Source organism: Chelmon rostratus, chromosome 13, assembly GCF_017976325.1.
Source record: "Chelmon rostratus isolate fCheRos1 chromosome 13, fCheRos1.pri, whole genome shotgun sequence".
Taxonomy (NCBI): Eukaryota; Metazoa; Chordata; class Actinopteri; order Chaetodontiformes; family Chaetodontidae; genus Chelmon; species Chelmon rostratus.
Genome location: NC_055670.1, coordinates 20,621,108 through 20,643,740, shown reverse-complemented (window position 1 = coordinate 20,643,740; position 22,633 = coordinate 20,621,108). Strand labels below are relative to the sequence as shown.

At 41.1% G+C, this 22,633-nt stretch overlaps 1 protein-coding gene across 1 annotated transcript in view; it reads left to right on the top strand.

Moving 5' to 3' along the window:
- Positions 1-11,191, top strand: part of ube2f (ubiquitin-conjugating enzyme E2F (putative)) — a 45,540-nt gene extending 34,349 nt beyond the window's left edge. The window contains exon 10 of the mRNA XM_041950571.1: positions 7,365-11,191. Within this exon, the coding sequence (XP_041806505.1) occupies positions 7,365-7,415 (51 nt within the window). The 3' untranslated portion in view covers positions 7,416-11,191. The remainder of the gene's footprint in view (positions 1-7,364) is intronic.
- The last annotated feature ends 11,442 nt before the right edge of the window (positions 11,192-22,633 follow it).

The following is a 22,633-nucleotide window of genomic DNA, read 5'->3' as shown; positions in this document are numbered from 1 at the left end:
TGTTGAGTCAGTGCTACAGGTGACTGGAGAGCTGAAAATATGATTATACTAATGTCTTACAAAGAATCTGACAATGTAGAGTCTGGGCATGCTGTGTTTTCAACAAACAAAACAACAAAAGAAACCAGGTATTCACGTCCTGATTGGCTACAGTGCTAGATCAGCCAAGAGGTACAAGCTTCCCTCCTGAACACTGGAGTCAAACTGACTGGGTAGGTGAAAGCAAGTAAAATAAAATTGCGAGCGTGTTTCATTAAACTGTCCAGTCTGTTTCAGATCAGTGTGCTTTAAGGAGAAGACATGAGATGAAAGGGGGACCTTACCATTCTCCTCTCAAAGAAAACATCCGCGGCCTCTCAATCACAGTTGGGGCATTCTAGAAAACAGCTTTTATCTCACCATGTGCTGGCTTATATAGCCATCTACTATATTTCAGGTTGACCACTCAGTCAGGACTCCACCCAGTGACTCTGTGTTTACTACTGCTTGAAGTAGCTTAGACATTATTGATACTCTGTAACAGCATTACCGAGGATGGCGAGCTTGGGCTAATGTTGTTAACTCCATGTAGCCGCGAATGTTAGCGGACCCTTCCTCATCGCCATCACCGGCGGGTTGTAACCAATAGAGGTCGCTGGTGAGCTTTCCAACCGTTATGTCTGTTTTATTTTCTGATGACTGGGGTTTGCTGTTACAGTCACAGTGAATTCTTTATATTGTTTGGTTGGGATTGAGCAGATATTTTTGCAAGACTTAATGAAACACCCAAGTGTAGCTACGTGCTTGTTATGGCTTACCAGTACATCCGGCCCCGTACCCAGTGTGTTATAAAGAACAGGATGATGATAATGATGCTATAACAGTAACAATGTGTTAGTTTGCCTAAGGCATAGATAATGTTTGAGTCCTTCGGTATTATTTGTGCATCTTGGTCTCATCGCTGTAACGTCAAATCTGTCAAATTGTAGTAACAGTAACATAAAAACAGTAAGCAATCATTAATGCTGCATCTAATGAGGTTAGCGTATAAATAATATAGTGAAATAGTGCCCCAGTCACCTCATTACGGTGTGTACCTGTCCTGTCAGTTCAGTGTCAGGGTTCTGTTGTGGCAGATATCAGACTTCCTGAGGCTGACAGTGGCGGACAGTCTGCCATGTGGTCCGTTAAAGATGGACATTGTTGGGATGTTCTTTTCTAGATTTATTTTGTCTTCCTGTGTCATAGTAAACCTGCCAGCTGAACATAGAAGTGCCAAAATGCACTCACCAATTGAGGTGAAGGACAATTAAAAAAAATTGACTGAGACCATGTTTATGCAAATTATGACAGAGAGCAATGCAAATCAGGGAGGAGAGTGAGGCAAATCTTAACTCCTTGTCACAACCACCTCCTCCCGTTCCTTCTGCAACCCACTGCTTTAAAACTAAATCAGAGCCAGACCTTTCTGTGAGGCCATGGTTCAGCAATCATCCAAACTCCTGAGGTGTGTTTGACATAGACTCATAGATTCCTTCAGACTCATGCCTGTGATTGCACTTCAGCTGTGCTATTATGTGATGGCCTCGCACTCCCTCTCATATTGTTGCGTATACGGCCGTCGAAAGATGAAATTGAATGCTTCAGGCTGTTGCTATTAACACATCTTGAGAGAAATGTTTTGTTTGGACAAGTTCAGCTGTGATTTGGCTTTAAAGCTACTATTTTTTTGAACTGTGTACTGGACTTGAAGTAGCTGGAGTACAGCATGGTGTGTATAGATTTCATACTTTTTATTTTTGCAACCAATCCAGACGGGAACACCCTCAGTGCTGAATTGTATGTATGTATGATGTATTGCCTTACATAATATTCTGCATTCTAATGGCTTAAAGAACAGGTGGCTCACTGAAACTCATACTTTAGGAATTATCAGTGTTGGGGAAGTGACTCAAAAAAAGTAATTAGTTACTTATTACTGGTTACTTCTGTAAATTGTAATGAAATTACTTTACTCGTTACTGCATTTGAAAAGTAACTTCACTACTTATTACTTTACTTTCCCATTTCTTAATTTACCAAGTAGATACAGGACAAACATCATAGCTCTATCAACACTTAGTGTTTATTGTATAAAGCTGGTAACGTACAAAATCACAAACTGTTGTACCTATTAATGAAATATTGTGTGTTGCAATTATCACAATGCAGGAAACAAAGTGCAACAGAGAGAACAAGAAGTGCAACTTTATCCCAGTTTTTCTCTCTATTCTTCAAAATAACGATTATATCGCATAAGTAAAAGTCTTTCAAATCTTTTATCTGACAGCCGTCACAAACTCTTGTACCCATTACAAGGGGTGGCTGCTCATCGACTCCTGCAGATGAAGTTTTGAGTTGCCATGCTGGGATGACAAATGCTTGGACAGGTTGCTCATTGACTTTGAAGCAGTTGAAAGGAGCTTGTCGCCTGGGCATAGAGTGCATTTCACTCAAATATTTTTGTCCTTTCGAGCTATAAACTGAAAGTAGTGGGAATATCGCCACTGGCCGAAGCCCCCAGTCTCAGTCTCCGTCTCCATTTCCCTCTCTCCTGTTCGTACCAGCAGCAACGTCACTCCCCCCCCTCCCCATCTCTATGCAGCAGGCATCGCTCACGCACACAGACAGCAGCCGTGGCACGCACATAATTCCTGCGCCACTTAAAGACACAGATACAGCACAGGCAAACATGGCCTAGTTAACGCAGGAAAGCGCGTTCCTGTAGTCTAGTAAAGTAGTGTAGTTACCGATATTTTTAGAGTAATGCGTTACTTTACTTCGTTACCCAAAAAAGTAATATCGTTACAGTAATTCGTTACTTTGTAACTCGTTACCCCCAACACTGGGAATTATTAGTACAATATACCCTTGTTTTTCGCGGGGGTTACGTTCCAAAAAGAACCCGTGATAGGCAAAATCCGTGAAGTAGAAACCTTTATTTTTATTTTTTTACAATTATTATACAATTAAATACTCTATTATACATTGAAAAGAAAGAACAAACCATTTTACAGGCTCAAGCATTTGTTTCACAAATAAAAGTACTTTAGAAACGTTTTTTTTAACAAATAACTTCTGTACTGTACTGTCAAATAATAATTTTAATCATCGATTTGAACAGAAGGCTTCAAATTGCGGAGATTAGCGCCGCCCACCGCGACCCGAGTAATTGGATTAAACGGGAGAAAATTAAAACTAATTATGAAAAAATATAAAGTACAGTCGGACAAAGAGTGACTCAGGTGTATTTCACTGCTCTTCAGACTGAGCCGCTGCATCCTGACTCCGCTCTCTAGTGTTTTCTTCTTTTGAAGCCCGCGGTGCAGGTGTGTTTGTTCGGGAGAAGAACACAGTGATAGGCAAAACTCGAAATTACAAGAGAATTTGCACGTATGTAATATAAATTTGGCGAGTTGTTTTACGTACGTGTACATATTAAACTGCAACGTTATTGACGCACAGGTAGAGAAGAAGCGGAATGACTTTTTAGCCAATCAGAATGCACGATGCAAATCCGTGAAGTAGCGAAACCGTGAAAAGTAAACCGCATTATAGCGAGGGATCACTGTAATTATTGTTGTTCGTATTAAACTGTGGCAGATATTTAGTGTTTTTTCCAGTAATTCTCGGGCTCAGGTTAACAGCACCTTGAGGTTCTCGTCCTCTAAACCAAAGGAGTTTAGTTTACATGAAGCCACTTCCTAAGTATTTGGTCGTGATGATCTCAATGATTATTCCATGACTAGTTCTCGGAACGCTGTGTTTAGTTTTTTTTTTATCGTTAGTGCTGGATGTAATGGAAAGAAAGTCATGGTGTGACATGCTGGAGTACACTTAGATGGAGCCCACACCACCTTGAAGGAGAATCACAGCTCTGATGTGACAGGGCTTTGACATTTTTCCTAAACTTAGAGAATGCTCAAAAAATCTCTCTCAAAAAGTGTGAAAAGACCCAGGACTGTCCTCCACACCTCTGCACTTCTCCTCTCCACTTCATCTCTCCATTCGCAGTCTGTTTACCTAATACACCCTGAGGCCTTCCATTGCTTAGTTTCAACTCTTAGCAGATTTTAAAGCAACTTTTTGTACCCACAGGCTTTAATTTACATCCCCTTCTCGCTGATGGGGGACCTGCACCGATTGCTGGAGGACTGCAGAATTAATTGCCTTCCACGGGTAAATAGAGCCAAAAAAAAGTGAGCTATAGCCTAACAAAGTTGGAATCGACTGCAGAGTTTACTTCGAGTCTTTAAACTAATGAACACCAATTTGCACTTTCCGCCATATTTCTGCTGTAAGAGAGGAAAGGGGGACAAAGTGAGAAAAAAGTACAAGGTTAATTTATGTAAATTTATTTTGGGTAATATTTTTCAAAGACATTTTGTGTCTTTTTTCTTTCATCCATCAAGAAATGTATTTAAATCTGTGCTGGACATCTTAATTGGACCTTGTTTGAATGAAATTTTTGTGTGTTCTCCACCTGTCAGCGTGCTTGCTCTATCCTTCAAGTCCTAGTGAGGTGGTCTAACTGGGGCAAGCTACACCCTCGCTGTGTTTGTTTAACTTTACTCCCTCTCTGGTTTTTGTGAACCCTGCCATCCTTCTTATCCCTCATCTTCTCCGCTAAATTGCATAATGTGACTCACTATGTGCACATGTGTGTGTTTGGGTTTTTGTTTATTGTGGTTTTTCCCTGCAAACGTTTACAGAAGCTTGCAAAAGACAGCTGGGTAGACAAAAGATGCCCAAAGACAGGCAGGTGGGTGAGCAGTGACAGACGGAGCGAAGTCCCTTATTTACAAGTGGTGTCCAAATGTGGAATTTCATTGAGGACAGCCGTGTTTCAACATAATTATTTATGATTTGATCTGTTTTTCCAATGCCAGTTGCACTTGTGGCACTAAAATAGGACCTATAGAGGGAGAGATTTCTCAGCAGCAACAGGACCGATCCACCAGCCCTCTGGAGACAGATACACAAACTGCTGTCATCAAGTTTTTCTTGTTGGCAGCTTCTCAGCATTCCTGACTGTCATCTGTGTTTATACACACACACACACACACACACACACACACACACACACACACACACGCATGCATCACGCCTCTGTTTTACTTCTCTCTCCATCTTTCTTTTTCTTCTCTGACTCGTGTTTTTTCTCACGTTCTCCGTCGATGCTGGCCACTGGTGCTGTGGCGTAAATCAGTGCGCTGATGTCCGTGTGGGACACTTGTACGTGAAATTTTTCTGTTGTGGGACTCAGGGAGCACGGCAGCATTTAATGGCTCAGACCCCTGTGCTGATGGACGGATGATAAAAGTAAAAAACAAGACGAGGGAGGGGAGCTCTGATATCCCTGCGTACATACAGCTCATTATTAATTTAGCCACAAATAAACTGGTTAAACTGTGTTTCTAGTGAAGTGAATAGTAAGTTGAGGATTGGGAAGCAATTAAAAGTGCATGGATGAAGCCATTCAGCCATGTACATGTAGTCTGGAGTGACTTTGTGGTGCTCTGGGAAAATAAATAGTATGCAATTAAATTTATGTAAAAAATTTATTTAAAAAGATATTTTTTTTTTCTTATGTCTTGTTGGCAAAGTGTGTGTTAACTGCTGTTAAGAACCGACCACATTCAGAAGCTAAACGACTTGCTTTAGCAATCTTTGCATGGAAGCTAGTGCAATTCTGTACGTGACTAAGGGAACTTTGATTCTTCGCAGTACCAGCTGTATTATTATTAATCCTACCAAAGCTACCCCTTAGCTGTGGTAGAGTGCAACCAATTACAACACAGTCTACAATTGACATTGTATCTAGCTTCAGTGCATGTTTGCTAAGCCATGCACTTTATGGTATAGACAGTATAAAGGAAATCCTTTCAGAGAGGAAAACTGTTGCAGCTCAGATTAATAGCAGCCTTTGATCAAAATCCATGGTATTGTGTGTGTACTGTAAAGCACTCTGCCTGGTGTATTAAACAACAGTTTGACTGATATATGAAGACGACACAAACAGCCCAAGTGGTTGAAGAGAAAGACATAGAGGGCTTGAAATGATGGACAGAGCCGTGGAAAGGAAAGAGGGCCATCAGAGGAGGAAGGAGAGTAGAGGTCACACAGAGCTCGAGGTAATCAGGAGGGATGGGTCAAGGAGGTGACAGAGGGGAGGTTGCAGGATGGTGGGTGGGGGTGGACAGAGGCCTAGCACAACCTGGAGGGGTATGATGAAGAGGACAGTGAACGTGGAAAAGGGAGGAGAGGGCGCACATGACCAGAGGAGGTTTGACGAAGGAAAATCAGCTCGTAGTGATGCTTCTATTCATTTACACTAGACAAGACATCCTCTAAATGATCCAAATGTAACTGTGAAATTAAATTCAAATTTACATTTAGAGCAACTCTAAAGACCACAACTGCTGTCTAGAGATACCTTCAGGGTTCTGGAACAAGTTATTATGCTTAAACCAGCTGAGATCGAGTCAAGTGCTATTTAAACTTTCAGCCATTTAAAACTTGTTATCCACTTATTTCTCACTATATGCCAGTTATCAGATATTATCAGCTTGTGTTCAGTATTGGAAGTATTAGTAATGAAATGCTTCCCTTGATACAGTTCATTTATATAAGTGCACTTTCATTGGCCAGCCAGGAGACAAATCATCATCCACTACATCTTTGCCTCTTAATTATAATAATCTCATCAACAAGTGTTCTCTTTGTATATTACTTATACTGCATATTTATACTCCATTATTCTACTACTACTATTATTTTTTATTATTATTATTACTACTACTATAATACTACTATATATTACTATACACTATTATTATTGTTAGTCTTGTTATTAATGTTATTACAGCATTAGTATTAGCAGTAGTAGTATTCTAGTGTTATATCATTCTTGTGACATGATGCAGAATGTTGCACAACAGATATATTTCTATATAGACACTCTATATAATACACATTTTCATATGGTATTTAAAGATTTCATATTTTTTATTATTTATAGTTGGTTTATATTGTGTATTGGACATATTCTTACCTATTTTCTTTATATATTTTTATATATTCTTATATTTATATATATTTATATTTATTATTTCCTGCTTCTATTTAATTTACTTGTTCTGCAATTGAAACAACTGACCCAGTTTCCCTTGACTTTGGATCAACTTGTTAACATAAAGAGTGACAAAGACAAAGGGACTCAGGCTTAAAGAGTAAATTGGGAAAGAGGTTCGTTTTCCATTGTCACTCTTGATTTGATATTTCAGCTGCTTGCCCTCCACCTAACGCTCATGCTCTCTCTTCACTGTTCCCTGTCTCCCATCCAGGAGGATTTTCGGAATAAGGTTCAAGATTACATCAAGCACTACGCCAGATGATAGAAGCATCGGCTACCCACATCAGCCTGCACCAACCAACCAACCAAACTGCTCTACCTTGCCTCTGCTTATCTTGGCCAACTCCCACCCACGTGTGTGAATCAACAGCTGACTCTGACTCTTACCACTCCCCTCCTCCTGACACCACAGCCCCGCTCATGCCCTGCTGTTCACGCGATTGCAATAAACTCCACGTTGCAGGAATGAAATTAAAAAAAAAGAAAAGAAACGAAATTATGCTTTTGAGGAAGGGCTTGCATACAAAAGATAAATATGCTTTAATTATCCTAATCGATCGAGTGTTGCGACGACCACGATGTCTGTTCATTGTGGCGAGATCACTGAATGACGCTGCCTCGCTGAGCCCGTCAGAGACCGGCCATGGCAACGACACGGCGAGGGATTAGATGTGGTGATGTGAAATTTGACTAATCAAGAGAAAGAATATCTGTTACTATCAGTTCTCTGTTCCAGTGCCTGCCATGTTTGTGTCACTAAAGAGAAAATGCATGTGAGTTCACAAACATATAGACACACACGGTGTCAAATCCTGTCGTAAAAGGTGAACACATACATACACAGCCCCACGAGACAGCATGTGAATGACCACATTGTCCTGTTCTGTTGTCATTCTCCTTGCATGCACACACACAAACAAACAAACACACACACACACACAAATCGCATACAGACCTTCTGTGTGCGTTCAGCTCCAGTGGGGTAAAGTACGACTACTACAGCCAAATGTAATGTACTGTTTTCAGCTTCACCTCGTCTCTGTGCCCCGGCTCTCCCTCTCTGTCCTCCCTCCATCTGTCTCTGTGTTTCATGCACACACACAACCGCATGCACCTTTCTCCATTGAGGATGGAGAGGTTTGATTCATACTCAAAGTGCAATCAGAAAGTACTGGGACAGTGGCGTGTTTTTTGATGTGTTCGCTCTGTGCTTCTGCACAATTGATTCAGAATGAAGCAATGACTCCACTAGGTTTAATGAACAGCATGTTGAACATGTGAACATAAAGAGGCTATAATGGATGTCTTTATAATAGCAAAGTATCAAATGACTGTGAAAATAATGTGACAAATAATGTGAAAGGGGTCCTCATAGAGATAAACCTGCAGAGAATTATCACTTGAGTTTGTAAGCTCCCCTCGGCTTTTCGTTACTTTATCGTGAATTTCACCTCATTGTGCAGCTGTCGGGCCGCAACTTTACTTTGTTGGTACACTGTCACCGCTCTCATAGTGTCATTTTCAGTGAAAAAGCTCTAAAAACCCACTGAAAACCTCCTGCTCAGCACCAAACAGCAGACGAACACAGTATAGAGTATTTAGAAGCTTAAAGAGCCAGATATTTCCCTCAAGTGCTGGTAGACCTGCCAGAAACAAATGAAAGAGAGTGAACGTCAGACTTAGATTGAGCATGTGCAGAAACATGTGGTCAAACAAATGATTATGTTGCTCTGACTACTCAATGTGCAAATAATCTTCAGTTTGCTAACAAGTGTGGCGCATCAACAAAAGCTGATATTGTTTCCGTCCGCAAGCTCATGATTATTTTCCTAAAATTTGGGGGTTACTACGAGTCCTATATTGTTCACCCAACATGTGAACACCTCTAAAAACACCCTTAAAGTCAAGATGATATGAGAAATGCCTTTTTAAACCTTCACACATCACCGGTCAAAATATATGCTTGAATAATACAAAATAAATCTATTTCTTTACATTCTTACATTAAAATTGCTTACTTCCTGTAAAACACAGTATGTCGTGTGCTTGCGTAATACGATTAGCTAGCTAGCTAGAAACAGCATGGTATGCCGGTGTGTCTTTGCGTGTTCGCCACCTCAAACCTTGTTCCGGTTCCTCAAAATACCGTGTTTACAGGCCCGCTGGTGAGAATTGATCCGCTATGGGGAAAGTGGTTTCAGTGACAGCGCCAGATTATGCACAATCATGATCGATGGGTTTCATCCATCTCCTTCTGACGGATACCGCCATCCCGTTATCGCTTTTCAACGTTCAGTTAAAATTTGTCCCGACGCTCTGTTCCGTTCGCCCGTCTGTCCTGTTTTCCCTCAGAAATGTGTCACGATCCATCCAGACTTTAAAGCTGAAAGTCAGCGATTTAACCTCACAGTCGTTGTTTCATTTCACCGTCGTTGTGCTGCAGCCGACATTTTGCTGTCCCAACACTCTATGACTGCAGTGTACACCCCCTCTCATGGTGGTTACTGTGGGAGGTGTCCCAAGCTGACGTGGAGTGTGTCTTTCTGGAAGGACAGCACTCCACTCTCTCTTTCTCTTTGTGTGTGTGTGTGTGTGGATGTGTTTGGAGAAGTCAATAGCAGATGTTCATAAAGTCACTCGGATAGCAAGCTAACTAGCTAGTGAGCTTACTAGCTAGCTAGTGGTTTTCACGCAGTGCCAGGGACTCTCATCAAGCATGTGCAGCACTTGATGTCTATTCAATGTGGCAGGCTAACCTACTTTAGGCTAATGTAGGCTAGCTCATAGCCAAGAAGCTACATCTCATGATACTTGGGGTGCTGCCATTGATGCACTCTGGGGGAACTGATCATGATGCATGTCTGCAAGTGAGATTAGCTTGCACGCTACAATGCTTATTAACTCACTTCTTAGCTTGTTAGCTTTTTGCATAGGCTGAGCTGACTAGAGTAAGCGATGAGGTGCAATGCACTGTGGGACGCCGCTGGTGATTACGAGCTAATCAGATAACCACAAAATGTTTTTATGAACTTCTGCCATTGTTTTGGTCATAAAATGTGTGTGTGCGTGTGTGTTAAAGAAAGAAAGAGAGACTGTCACTCAGTTAGCCAATGAGGGCATGCCGTGCGTATGTTTGTGTATGTGTGTGTGTGTGTGTTTGTCAGCCCTGGCTAGCGTTGTGCCTCTGGTTTGAGTCGTCTGTCTGGTCATTAAGACTGCTCTCACTCCATTCAGCTTTGTGTTCACACGTCTGCATGAGGCAAAGTCTCCGCGATCTGCCAGTGGTGCATTTTACTAAGGATGTCAGAAATGTAGTTGTCGAAGGTCAAAACTTTACGTCTGAGGTGTGTGTGTGTGTACAGACTGAAATCATGTGCTTGGTGATGCTTGGTTTGTGTGAGCGTGCGCGTGTGTGTGTGAGCAGTTACAGTACGACATGTGTTGAAATGATGTGATATGTTAGCATGCTCTGGTTCCCTCTTCTCTTTTTGTTATTCTGGCCCAGGGTTCAACAGCTCAAATTATTATTGTTTTCCTCGAGAAAGTGAACAGAATAACCGACGACACTGACTTCTGCCAAAACAAAGGACCTGAGGATATGACAAACACCAAGTCCGTAGAAAGCAGATGTGAATGTGGGCGCTCCATAGCATTTTCCAGCATGGTTTTGGTCCACTAAGACTTTGACAGCTAATGCAGCTGCCTATTAATTTAAAGCCATCCTGCATAATTGCCGTGACAGTTAATTGTCATGGTAGTAGTTGCCTCCAGGATATGACAGCCCAGCACTCTGTACTTAATCTTAGCCTTACTAGTACTCTGATTTCAGCTTCCTGTTGGACATCTTGTCATATGTCCTTTAATTTGGCAGTCAGCAGTGTGTTTTGCCCCCCAGGATGTCATTGGGAATTGTCTCTGCTTGGGCTAACTCCATCTTTGGGCCAGAGGAGGAAGATTAACAACCTGTTCTTCTTCAAGTCCTCAACCTTTTCTTTCTCAGATTGTATATCCATTTTTTAAGATATATTAAAAGAGAATATAAATAAACCTAAAGCGTCTTCTTTGTTTCATCATGTGTGTCTTTGGCTAACAATTGACAGCATCTCAAAATGAGAGTTTCAGTGAGGATTAAGTATTGCCAGACTGCAATTGACACTTATTTTCATCACTTGTTAATCTGCCAGTTATTTTATCCATTAATCCTAAATTCGCATCTTCCTTGTTTTTCCTGACCCGCAGTCCGAGCCCTGACGATGTCCTGCAGGATTACAGAGGATGAAGGACATCAGGCGCATGTGGAGATTATGGATTAATTTATTGAATGCGGCAGCAGACTAAAGAGATAGTCACTAATCAGCATTCTATCTCTTTTATCTCTGAGGGGAAAATGTGAAGACGATATAAACGCTAGCTTTAATTTAAACCTAATTCTAGCTGTCTTTGTTATTACTGATTGGCTTTTATCCTCTTTTGTTAAACACATTTTATGCTGCAGTACAGTTTTATTGTGTGTTGATTCATTCAGTTTCAGCATTAACTCATAATAAACCATTGGATTATTTGCAGCATGTCATGATGCTCTCAATAAAAACTTGTGATGGATTACTTATTTGGAATCATCCAGGAATATACAGATTATTGAGCTAAGAGACTTAAATAACTAATTAAAATGAACATTTCTTCCTTTTCTGGTTAAAAATGACATATTTATTGAGGTCAAATATTCATTTTTCAGATCCAAAATAGCTGTCTTACAAAAATTCATGCCCAGGAGCAGTTCCTGACATCCTCCTGAGCTTTTTCATGAGGTGGCGGAGTTGCTCGGTTTTCATATTATCACACACAACTCCACCCTTTATGACAAACGAACCATCTTCATGGCATCTGAGCAAACTCACTCCGCCGCTGAAGGCCATGAGACGAGACTAAAAGCTCCAGAATGAATCTTGAAAGTGAGAATTTTTCCATTGTTATTTTCATTTTTCAGCGGTCGTCTGATTGTTTCTGTTGACGCACTGAACCGACCTTTTGCTGAAATCTGCAGGTTTCACGTTCGCTTGTGTTGATTGTTCGCTTGTTGTAGCTTTACAGTAATAATCTATTACTCTGCTCCTCACTGAGCGAGCACTGAGGTGTACTTAGCCAGGAGTGGGGTACATGTGCCTGCTCACACACTTTACTGCATCTGACAACTGCAGCCATTCACACATACACACACAATGCCAACATCTGCCAGTCCCCCACACAGCCCATCATTACACCTGATTTTGGAGGAAACACAATCATACTGTACATTCGCCCTCTGGGTATACTCTAACTCATGAATGTGTGTGTGCGTGCGTGCGTGCGTGTGTGTGTGCAATGACAGCTGACAACCACAGCCAGGTAATGAGATGGCTGAACGCTATCATATTTCTTCGTCACAAGACACTGCCCCCTGAGCCAAAACGCCTTCTCAGTAAAATCCTCTTTAAGTAGCCTCGATTAATTTAAAGTACATATTTCCACTTCCATTACCAGCCTTGGGGAGGAGGGGAGGAAGTAATGAGGAGCAGCAGAAATCGTGTCCCTGCAGGACTGTTGTTGCTGTTGACAGCACACCTGTCAGCCACATTAAAGAAGAGATTAATGGCTTTAAATTATGGGTCATTTGTCAGGGAAATTGGCTGCAGCCGACACTGAGAGCTGACTTTGATTGGTAAAAGAGGAATGTGTCAAGAATCTAAAGATGTGTTTGATCAGTTTCTGTTATATTTGCTACAGAAGAGGTGGGACTGAACGCATGTTTTCCTTTGGAGTTTTGAAGAGAGACTTTTTTTCTTTCTTCTGTTTAAAAAAAATCCATGTTTTACTGTACGTGAGAGAATCAGTGAGTTACAAAAGCTGATTTAATCAAATAAAATAGGGCAGATTCTCTTGAGCTGCAGAGAATGTCACTATGACTGACAATCCTTAAACTCCTCTGAATGACTTGCCTACTCCCTTTCTTTTTTTTTAATCTTCTAACTCATCTCCCGAGTCATTTCCTCATATAATCTCATGGGGCAGGCAAAGGGAAGCAATTAATGCTGGAAATTTTCTATCCACGGCATCTTTGTTATGGTTCATTAAGGCTGAACACAGGGCTTTGAATTTCAACACAGGCCACTGAAAGGGCGATGTAAACATCAAAGTACAAAGATGATCCTTTTTGGGTGGATGCACGTCTGTACAAGTTATCCTAATACCTAAACGCTACATGTGGGAACAATTCGCACAAGTGATCACGTCCAGATGCTTTCACTGAACCTTATTTTCAAATGACCACAGTACAACTTTCAGAATATGTCTGTATTCATACAGCACATAACAATGAGTGACAGGGTTTGGTAACTTATGCACATATATAAGTCTCATTTGCAGCCACTGATCTTCCCTGATTGTGTGTATTTGTGTGTAGGCTGCAAAGATTTATATGATAAGATTACTACAGGAAGCCTGTTAGTCAGCATTTCTTTCATTTCTGCGAAGAAAACAAAATGAAATTGTTATTCTTAAAGTTTAGACTTTTATTTAAGATTTAAATTCTCACAGGATGAGGGCGCAGTGAAGACCTGAACACAGGCTACAGTCACAGAACCTTCACTCTCTGCTGAACAACCTCATCCTGCATTTTAAATGTAGTTAAAACAAGCAAAAAGCTAATTAAACGATGTGTCAGGGAGAAGAAAAATGAATTTATTAAAAAAAAAGAAGCTCTTGAAGTAGGTTTACAATTCTCTGTGTTCACTGAGCAGATGAACTGAATATAATATGAAATATCTGTCAAATATGTCACTCAGTCAGGGGTCAGGGGGCCTGTACGGGTTACTATATCATATTTTTATCTACCGCTGAGGATTTTTGCTTTGATGTGAACCCCAGAGTGGAGAGCAGTCCCTGCAGGTTCATTATTTACCTGTTCTATCCCTCTCACTCTCTGCTGACAGGCAGATCAGATTATCAGTCCAGTAAAAATGGCCTAAAATGTCGATCCAAGGCAGACCCAAAGCAGACTGACAGCTGATCTTGAACCATTCACAGTACATGCATAGTTTTGTCTCTTCTGAGAGGTAGCACTGTGAACTTTTATCTCCAGCAGTCAGAATCACTGTAAGTCCTACTGACATTGATTAATAGAAGTTTGAACACACTGAAGTAGAATTTTTTGCAAATAGAGGCTTGCAGATGATTATATATGGAACTTATTTGGTGGAAAATACAATGGGACCAAAGTATGAAGCCCTACCCTTGTCCAAGATACAATACCCCAGAAACTGAATATGATGTGTTGTCTGTAATGTATTTTGTAATATATATACAAAATATATGCACACATGAATATCTGAGGCGCCAGAGCTGTAAATAACCTGCTAAAGCTTCATATCGGCGTGTTCAAATTTTAATTGCAAATTTCATCTTCAAAATCGGCTGTGATTGGCTCGATCGTCACACATGAGAAGAGAAGGAGGACCTTCGTTCAACTGTTATTGGCTTCTCTGATTGCTAGGCTGCATGTAGCAGATTTTGATTGGTCAAGCTAGGTGTCGTTTGAAACCTGAAACTCTAACTGGAGACAAGATGATATATGTTTGCTGAAGTTGTAACATTGTCTGCTAATTTGAAAGGAGAAAACATCTTTATGTGGATTATTATTTTGTTTTGGACTACATTCTTTTACTGCCGTGGATCTTGTGGCTCTTTGTCGATGTTAAAAGACCATTTTTGTCTGCCCTGAAGCCAGACAGTAAGAGATGAATCAGATGTCAGTGGTTCATCTTTGTTCCTTAATTCACTGTCCTTGTGTTTGTATTCAGTATGTGTGTGTGTGTGTGTTTGTTGTGCTGATCTGGTGGGACTTTGGGTGCCAGCTGCTCATTTCCCTCCTGCCTCTCTGTCTTTCCTCTCTCGCCGTTCATGCAAACTTCATCTCATCCGCCACGCCGGCTGATTCTGGCCGTTGCCGAGCTGCACCTCATTCCTGCAGCTTTTTACATACTTGGCCAAAATGTCACCGTGAAGCTGAAAGCCACATGGTGAGAAAATTTAAGGGAGAAACAGGGTCCTGGTCAGAAATTGCAGGGATCACACCTCAGTTCCCCTCACTGACTTGATATGTTGCAGCGGCTGAGAGGAGTTTCAGAATGTGTTTGGGACTGAGCTACTGTAGTTTAATTGCAGGGAGAACTCAGCTGGATATTTCTTGGGAAATTGAGATATAGCATTACATTGAAACCAACCATCTTTTTTTTTTTCCTTTGCTGTTTCAGACAAAGGAGCATGTTCACATTCTCTGGAGCCACACATTTGCCCTTTCTGTTCTTATTTCTCTGTGTCATGAGCCCTTTTCAGACATTGTTAGCTTATCTCTCTGTTAAATTGATGGCTTTCTCTGAGTCGGACAAAAGAGGCTGGATGTTCTTTATGGCTTCTTTAGGGGATGAGAGGCAACTCTGCTGGGTAACAGTGCTGAGATGGATGTACTACTGTGAGCCCTGTAGAGCATTATGCATATCTGACATATTATGCATGCCCACAATGCTATGCACGCATAATGGTGCATTATGTGCATTGATTTAGCTCATCACGGAAAGTCGCTTTCTTCACCAGCTTGGATGCAAGATTTTTTTTTTTGTAAATGTATAGAACAGCAAACCAATATAAAGAAATGCGGATCTGTGTGTGCAAATATTTTGTTTTCGGTTTCAGTTTTAAAAGGTTTTTGCGCACTAGATGCCACAGTGCTTGTGATAATCAGTACATTTATAAACATCTAAATTCTTCACACATGCAGAATACAGCAAAAGACTCATTCAAACTGGACTTTGTCACCACATTGCTCTGTTTACGCCGGGGTGTTTTGTCCTTTGGGTGGACAAACTTCGTCCTCGGGGTGTTACTGGGCTTGAAGTGCACAGAGATTGTCAGGCTGGCACACAATTAGGACTCAGATGCAGAGTCTTAAAATGATCACAGCTTTTATTTAGCACGAAATCCCAGACCTCTTCAATGAGCAAAGAAATCAGGCTCTATAAAATTATCTAAGATAAATATACACATATATATATATATATACACATACATATATATGTTAACAATAATATTTATTCACAATAATGCTTAACTAAGAAAGGAAAAGAGCTAACATAAAACGCTCTGGCAGAGGATAACAAAATAACAGAAACACTATGGTGAATACTACAAACTGAAATCGCTCTTTAGAAAACAGAGGAACTCTAACGCTAAGTAAGAAAAAGTCTAACAACACAAAACTCTCTTAATGAGGACTACAAAACAGGTTAACTAGGAGAAACAAAAAGTCAAAATCTGAACTATAAAACTTACAAACAAAAACACTTAGGAAAAGGACAATGGAACACGTGGGTGAGATACTGTGGCTATGGGGACGGGACAAAGACATGCACGGGTGAATCGCCTCACGGACTAAGCCACACTGGCACAAGACAAGGGAGACGCAGACTATTTAACTCATGGAGGGTAATCAGGAACAGGTGGAGACAATAGGTAATCAGGACGGACACACAGGATGGGCAAGTGCTCTGAAATGAGAGGAGAGTTAGGCTTTCAAAATAAAACAGGAAGAAACGAGACAAAAACCCCAAGACGAGACAAACCTCACCACGGTTTGACAGGGATGTGGTGTTCGTTTTTCAGATACTCTTGATGAAGGCCCAGTTTGGGTAACAACACGTTATAAGTGCTTCCCTCATGTGTTTCTGCTCCTTATTCCTGCCTTCTGTCCTTGTGGGCACGTTCTGAGCCGGATGGCGTAGGGTTCTTAAGCTCCAGTGGGTGGTGAGTGGGTTTCAGACATTGCTGCTCTGTTAAAGCGAAAATTGAATTGTCAAATAATGACCACCATGAGTACAAACGCACGAGAGGGAGTGCTTGTCTGGTTTCTATTGTGTTGGGAAGAGCTGCAGAAATCTCACTAGGTCTGACCGGGCTGTAGTATTTGAGCTGTCTGGTATTAGTGCTGAATAGCTTCTTCTTCTCAGGCAGCTGTACACAAAGTGAACCTGAGGGAAGCTAATGTGCTGCTTGATGAAAAGAATAATGAGAATAATGGACTTTATCTCATGATATTTTCCTACAAATCGCATCAGAAGGCATCAAGATGATGAAGGTGACGAGTGCCACCCAACATTTAACAGCCAATCAATTAAACCCAAAATTGGTTGGTGACATCAAAAGCTTTAAGTGTTACAAGTCTCTAAGTTGTTGCACTTAATTTCAGGCTGTCATGTTCCAGTTTTATTAGGGTTTTATTGAGGTTAAGTCATTTGTCTTTCAGTGCATCTCTTCACAATATTAACTGCAGGTGGACGCCTGTACATGTGCACCATTTTCAATGAGTCAAGATGTGAAGGAGAAGGAGATGTTCTTCATCATTCTGTGTGTGCACAATGAATGGGCAGATGTATACACGCTCATACGTGTCCACGTATGTTCCACAGCGCGTGTCTACCACTAAGTGCCTCTCTGTTTCCTTTGTTCCACTTAAAAAGCAGCCCACATGCTCGTTCCAGCCGTGGGAGGCACTTCATTGTGCTGTGAGATTAGTTTAGCAGGCTGCAAACAGTATTACATTTAGTCATGCCAACTTTTACAGAAGCAGAAACAATGAGTACATCGCTGTAATTAAGTAAAGCTCCATCTCCACTCCTATTGCTTTGTCTAATTGGAACAAAGTTGATGTCAGATGAACATGCATTTTCAGCTACTTAATTGTGGCTTCAGAGTCGGCGCCCTTGCCTTGTGGATGTGAGGCCGAGCATGAATCACACTGCAAGTCACAAAACTAATTTAGCTCAAGCTTAATTGTATGACACATTTTTATACGAACGCAAATCAAAGTGTTTCACGTGGTGAGAGGAGATAAAACCATCAAACGTTAAGCTCACTCGAACAAGTAGGAAAATGGACGGCAACAACAAGCTGCGCGTCAGCATTCATGCATACGCTGTACTACCGTGAGCATGTGACGGCGTTATGCATATCTAACACAGTATGCATGCCCACAACAACATTATGCACACACAAAGAGCAAATCAGCACTGCACACATCCAGCAGGGTTATGTGCACTGACTTAGCTCCTCAGTTGTTCAGGAAAAATACTGTCAGCTGTTGTTTAGTTACAAAAAAAACGAAATGTGATCAGAATTGGCTTTACTGGCCAAGCACGTGTGCACATGCAAGGTGTTTGACTCCAGTGTTCCCACTGCTGTCACTGTAGCTACTAACACAGAAGCAGACCAAGGACAGCAAACACTGAACAAATAGAACAAATAGAAGGTGTGTGTGTGTGTGTATATATATATATATATAACATTTAGAAATGTCTGTATACAGGACAAGTATTCTGAGTTGTAAACAATACAAATAGTACAAAGACATAAATATTGAATGAATACATGGAGTGGATGATTATGTACAGTACATGCATATATGAATGTGTGCGTGCAGGATTTACATCGTCAATGACAGTGCATGATGAAAATAGAATCTGCAATAGCATGATGTTTTGTGGAAGTAGATGGTTTTTTGGTGTCAGAGGATTATTGACGCTGTTTGACTGATGTTAACGTGCATCAGAGTGATGGCATGTGGGATGAAGCTGTCTCGTGTGTGGTTGTTCTGGCGTGCAGAGATCGGCTGTTCGGTGGTCGATCCAAACCACACAGTGATGGATGATGACAGACTGGATGATCGCAGTGTAGAGCTGGATCAGCAGGTCCTGGGCTGCAGGCTCGTCACCATCCGGGATGAGGCTGGAGTTTAACTGAAGGGCCCCCCCTGAGGTGCCGTTGTTGGTGCAAAGGGAGAAGGATGAGAAAGAGACCTGTCAGTGTTTTCTTATAGCAGATATACTGAGCATAAATAAGATAAATGCTTGAATTCAAGTTGTCGGATCTTAAAGATCTCTGTGTTAAGCCGTTTTGTAGCCTTAGCTGAGAACACATTTCTTTTCCCACAGATAACACACACAGTGTCTAATAATCTCTGCAGCACATCATCGATTCAGTGGTTCAGTTAATTATTGTCACAGTGTGGTTTGAGTTCAGAGAGGCGTGAGTTAAAAAAGGTGCACTTGCTTGAAATGAAAACAATATTTCACTAGTTTTGTATCTGAGTCATACGACTTAATTTCAAGGGTGAACTCAAATTTCCTAAAATGAAAAATGTGTCCTTGCGCTGCAGTGCTCTGTGAAATTTAAGACACCTGTGTATATTTTGCCATCTGCTGCATCCTACACCACTGACCTCATGAGCAGTTTCTGAGGTTTCAAACAGTTTGCTCGCTAATTAGTTTCCAAAGGCAAAGTGGTCCCAACTGGCTCCTTCCACTTCCCTCCTACTGTACTCACAAACCAGGTTGAGGATGTTGCGATCAGCAGAGATAATGTTTTTGTGGAAAAAAAAAAAAATGAAATGGGCTGCTGGAGTCACTGGAGAGGAGGCTGATAATAATTAATGGTTACTAAATGAACCGTTTATGTTTGATGGCAAAAGTGTTCACAAAGTGCGTTGAAAATAAGTGGAGAACAGGTGTGTGGATCGATAGTTGGACGTGTATAAATAGTAAACCCTGGATGTTTGAGGCTAATTCGGTTTTAAAGGTACCTTGTGGTGTTTTCTTGTGAAAAAACAAAGCGAGATTTACTTGTCAAAACACTTTTTTTTTTTCAAAAGAATGTGATGAATGCATTTCCTTACTCATAGAACATTTGCAAATTTTAAATCCGGCATTGTTTACATCCATGTTTGCTAGCTGGCAGTCTTTCTCTTAGCCTTTACTGGCACTTCGCTGCACTTCTTTGTTCTAGTCACCGACTGCCAGCTTCCCATCATTGCAATAGTGTAAAAGCAGAGGCAGGAATCTTTTTTACTGCATCAGCTTTGGGCCCGTGCACAGTACAAACACAGCAGGACCCATTCGTACAAAACGTTGCTTGATGGTGAAAACTCCACAGGATACTTTTGATATTTCAGAGTATAACAAAAGCTGCTAATGGTATCTCAGCCATTTTTGAAGAACAAAGATTAGCACTGAGCAGAACGTTTTACAGTCAAATATAAACCCTGCTCTCGGGTGACGCTGAAAGTTATTTCTTCAGCAAACATGTACCTCATCGTCAATACATCTGCACTTAGCTAATATTGGCCAATAGTTATTATGCTGACAGGAAAGATCGACTGAAAATATGTCACTGAATATTTAGCAGATACATGAAATGAAGCGTAGTGAAGGTTCAATCTGAAAGGCTGTCTTCATGCATACTGTGTGTTAAGATTTTTTTTTTTTTTGCCTTTACCTGCTTCCAGCTCAGTCAAGATATTCATATTTTTCAGTTCAACGAATCAAATTTTGCTATTACCTCTGTTAGCCAATCTTTCTGTTTTCACTCCGGGTTATTCCTCTTCACATATCACTTTTTTTTGTTGTGCAAGCTACACACAGATAAATTACAGGCGTTATTCTTAACTCCTCCTTTCAATTATTTTCTTCTTTTCTTGCAAAACCTCATCCTCCCTGCTCCCGTCACTCTGTCCTCTCTCTCTCTCTCTGTCTCTCTCTCTCTCTCTGTCTCTCTCTGTCTCTGTCTCTGCCTCTCTCTCTGTCTCTGTCTTTGTCTCTGCCTCTCTCTCTCTCTCTCTCTCTCTCTCTGTGTGTGTGTGTCTGTCTCTCAGTCTCTGTCTCTGGGGACAGGCCACTGTGGGGCCTCTGAATGCAGACCGTGAGACATGGTCAGATGAACCATCTTGATGTGACTAAGAAGATAAATTGCAGTTGCATGGCTCACAAATGCAAACACCACCACCCGTGCACCACAGAATATGTGCTTGGCCATTTACGATTTTTCGATTAATGCCATGCTAAGATGGAAATGAGGAGTGTGGAGCGAATCAACTAACCAATTTGAAACCACACTTTAACAAGCACGAGCTAGAGATTCTTTTATGAGCAGCTGCGGAACTCAGACCAGTAAATCTACTTTTTTGGGAAGTGCCTGTCAGAGTCTCATCTCCAAGGCTGCCTGTTGGCAGATTGAAATGTTAGTTGAGGTTCTGCTGGGAAATTGCAAGCGAGACAGAAATACACCAGAGCCACTTGGGAACAGGAGGAAGTGAATGCTGATACGCATACAGAGCACTGAAAATAACATATATTAACATTAACAACAGACATCTGTGAAATGCATTATGGAGCCTGTTGTTAACCTGTGGGGACATTCGGAGGAGGGATCACTTTGTGACATCAGGCACTCAGATGTGTCCGACCTCACAGCTGGTGACGGGATGAACCATGCGCTGCAGGGAAACTTTCTCTTCCATTAAGCAACAGTAATATTTTAGTTTACTGTCATAGTAGAGGAACTTTCTTCTACTGCTGGCTCATGACGACACACATATTGCCATGACAGTGCAAAGTAAAACCCAAATTCCAAAAAAGTTGGGATGCTGTTTAAAACATAAATGAAATAGAATGTGATAATTTGCTAATCCTTTGTGATATATACTCAATTGAAAACAGTTCACTGACAATATATTTAATGTTTGACCTCATGAACTTTGTTGATTCATGTAAATATCTGCTTATTCTGAATTTGATGCAGCAACATGTTTCAAACAAGTTGGGACAGGATCAACAAAAGACTGGGAAAGTTGTGGACCGCTCCAAAAACACCTGTTTGGATCATTCCACAGGTAAACAGGTTGATGTAACAGGTGATAGCATCATGATTGGGTATGTGAACACATGATTATATGAACGGTATAACTACATGGGCTAAGAACGCTTCGTAAAACTGTTGTCGGTTTGTTTGCAGATGATTGAATTCTGTTTTTATTAACGCTTTACTTGACATTGTAAAAGGTAATCCTAGATCGCACTGTGAGATCCGACCATCTGTTGTGATCAAGGACAGCATGCTGCAAGTTATGAAAGTGTCAGAAAATTAGGACCGCAACCCACATCAGCTAGCCAACCAATCAGAATACAACATCACGCAGAATACATTAGACAGGGCAACACTGTGTAAGCACCATAGTTGAATCCAGTTTAGGGGGAGAAGAAAACACATGAAAAGGAACATGCATTTATGACACAATCTGACATGCCTCAAACTGACATCACAGTCGGACACAGATTGCATGCAAGACGTCATTTGATCCATCTCACACAGTGTGAAGTGCAGTGAACCTGCATGATTGTTGTTGTTGCATTGTCTAAAGGCACTAAAAACACATTTAACAGCCCAGTAAAACCAGTTTGTGTTTATTTGAAATGATTTATCTCTGAATGGACTGTATGGTGATATTACTTTGTCAGCTGTCAAGCTCAAGAACGAACGTTGAGCCTTAACTTTTGAGCCAACATAGATAAGAAGTTCTGCAAGTTTTGAAGTCTGAACATCCAGATTTCCAACGACAATCAG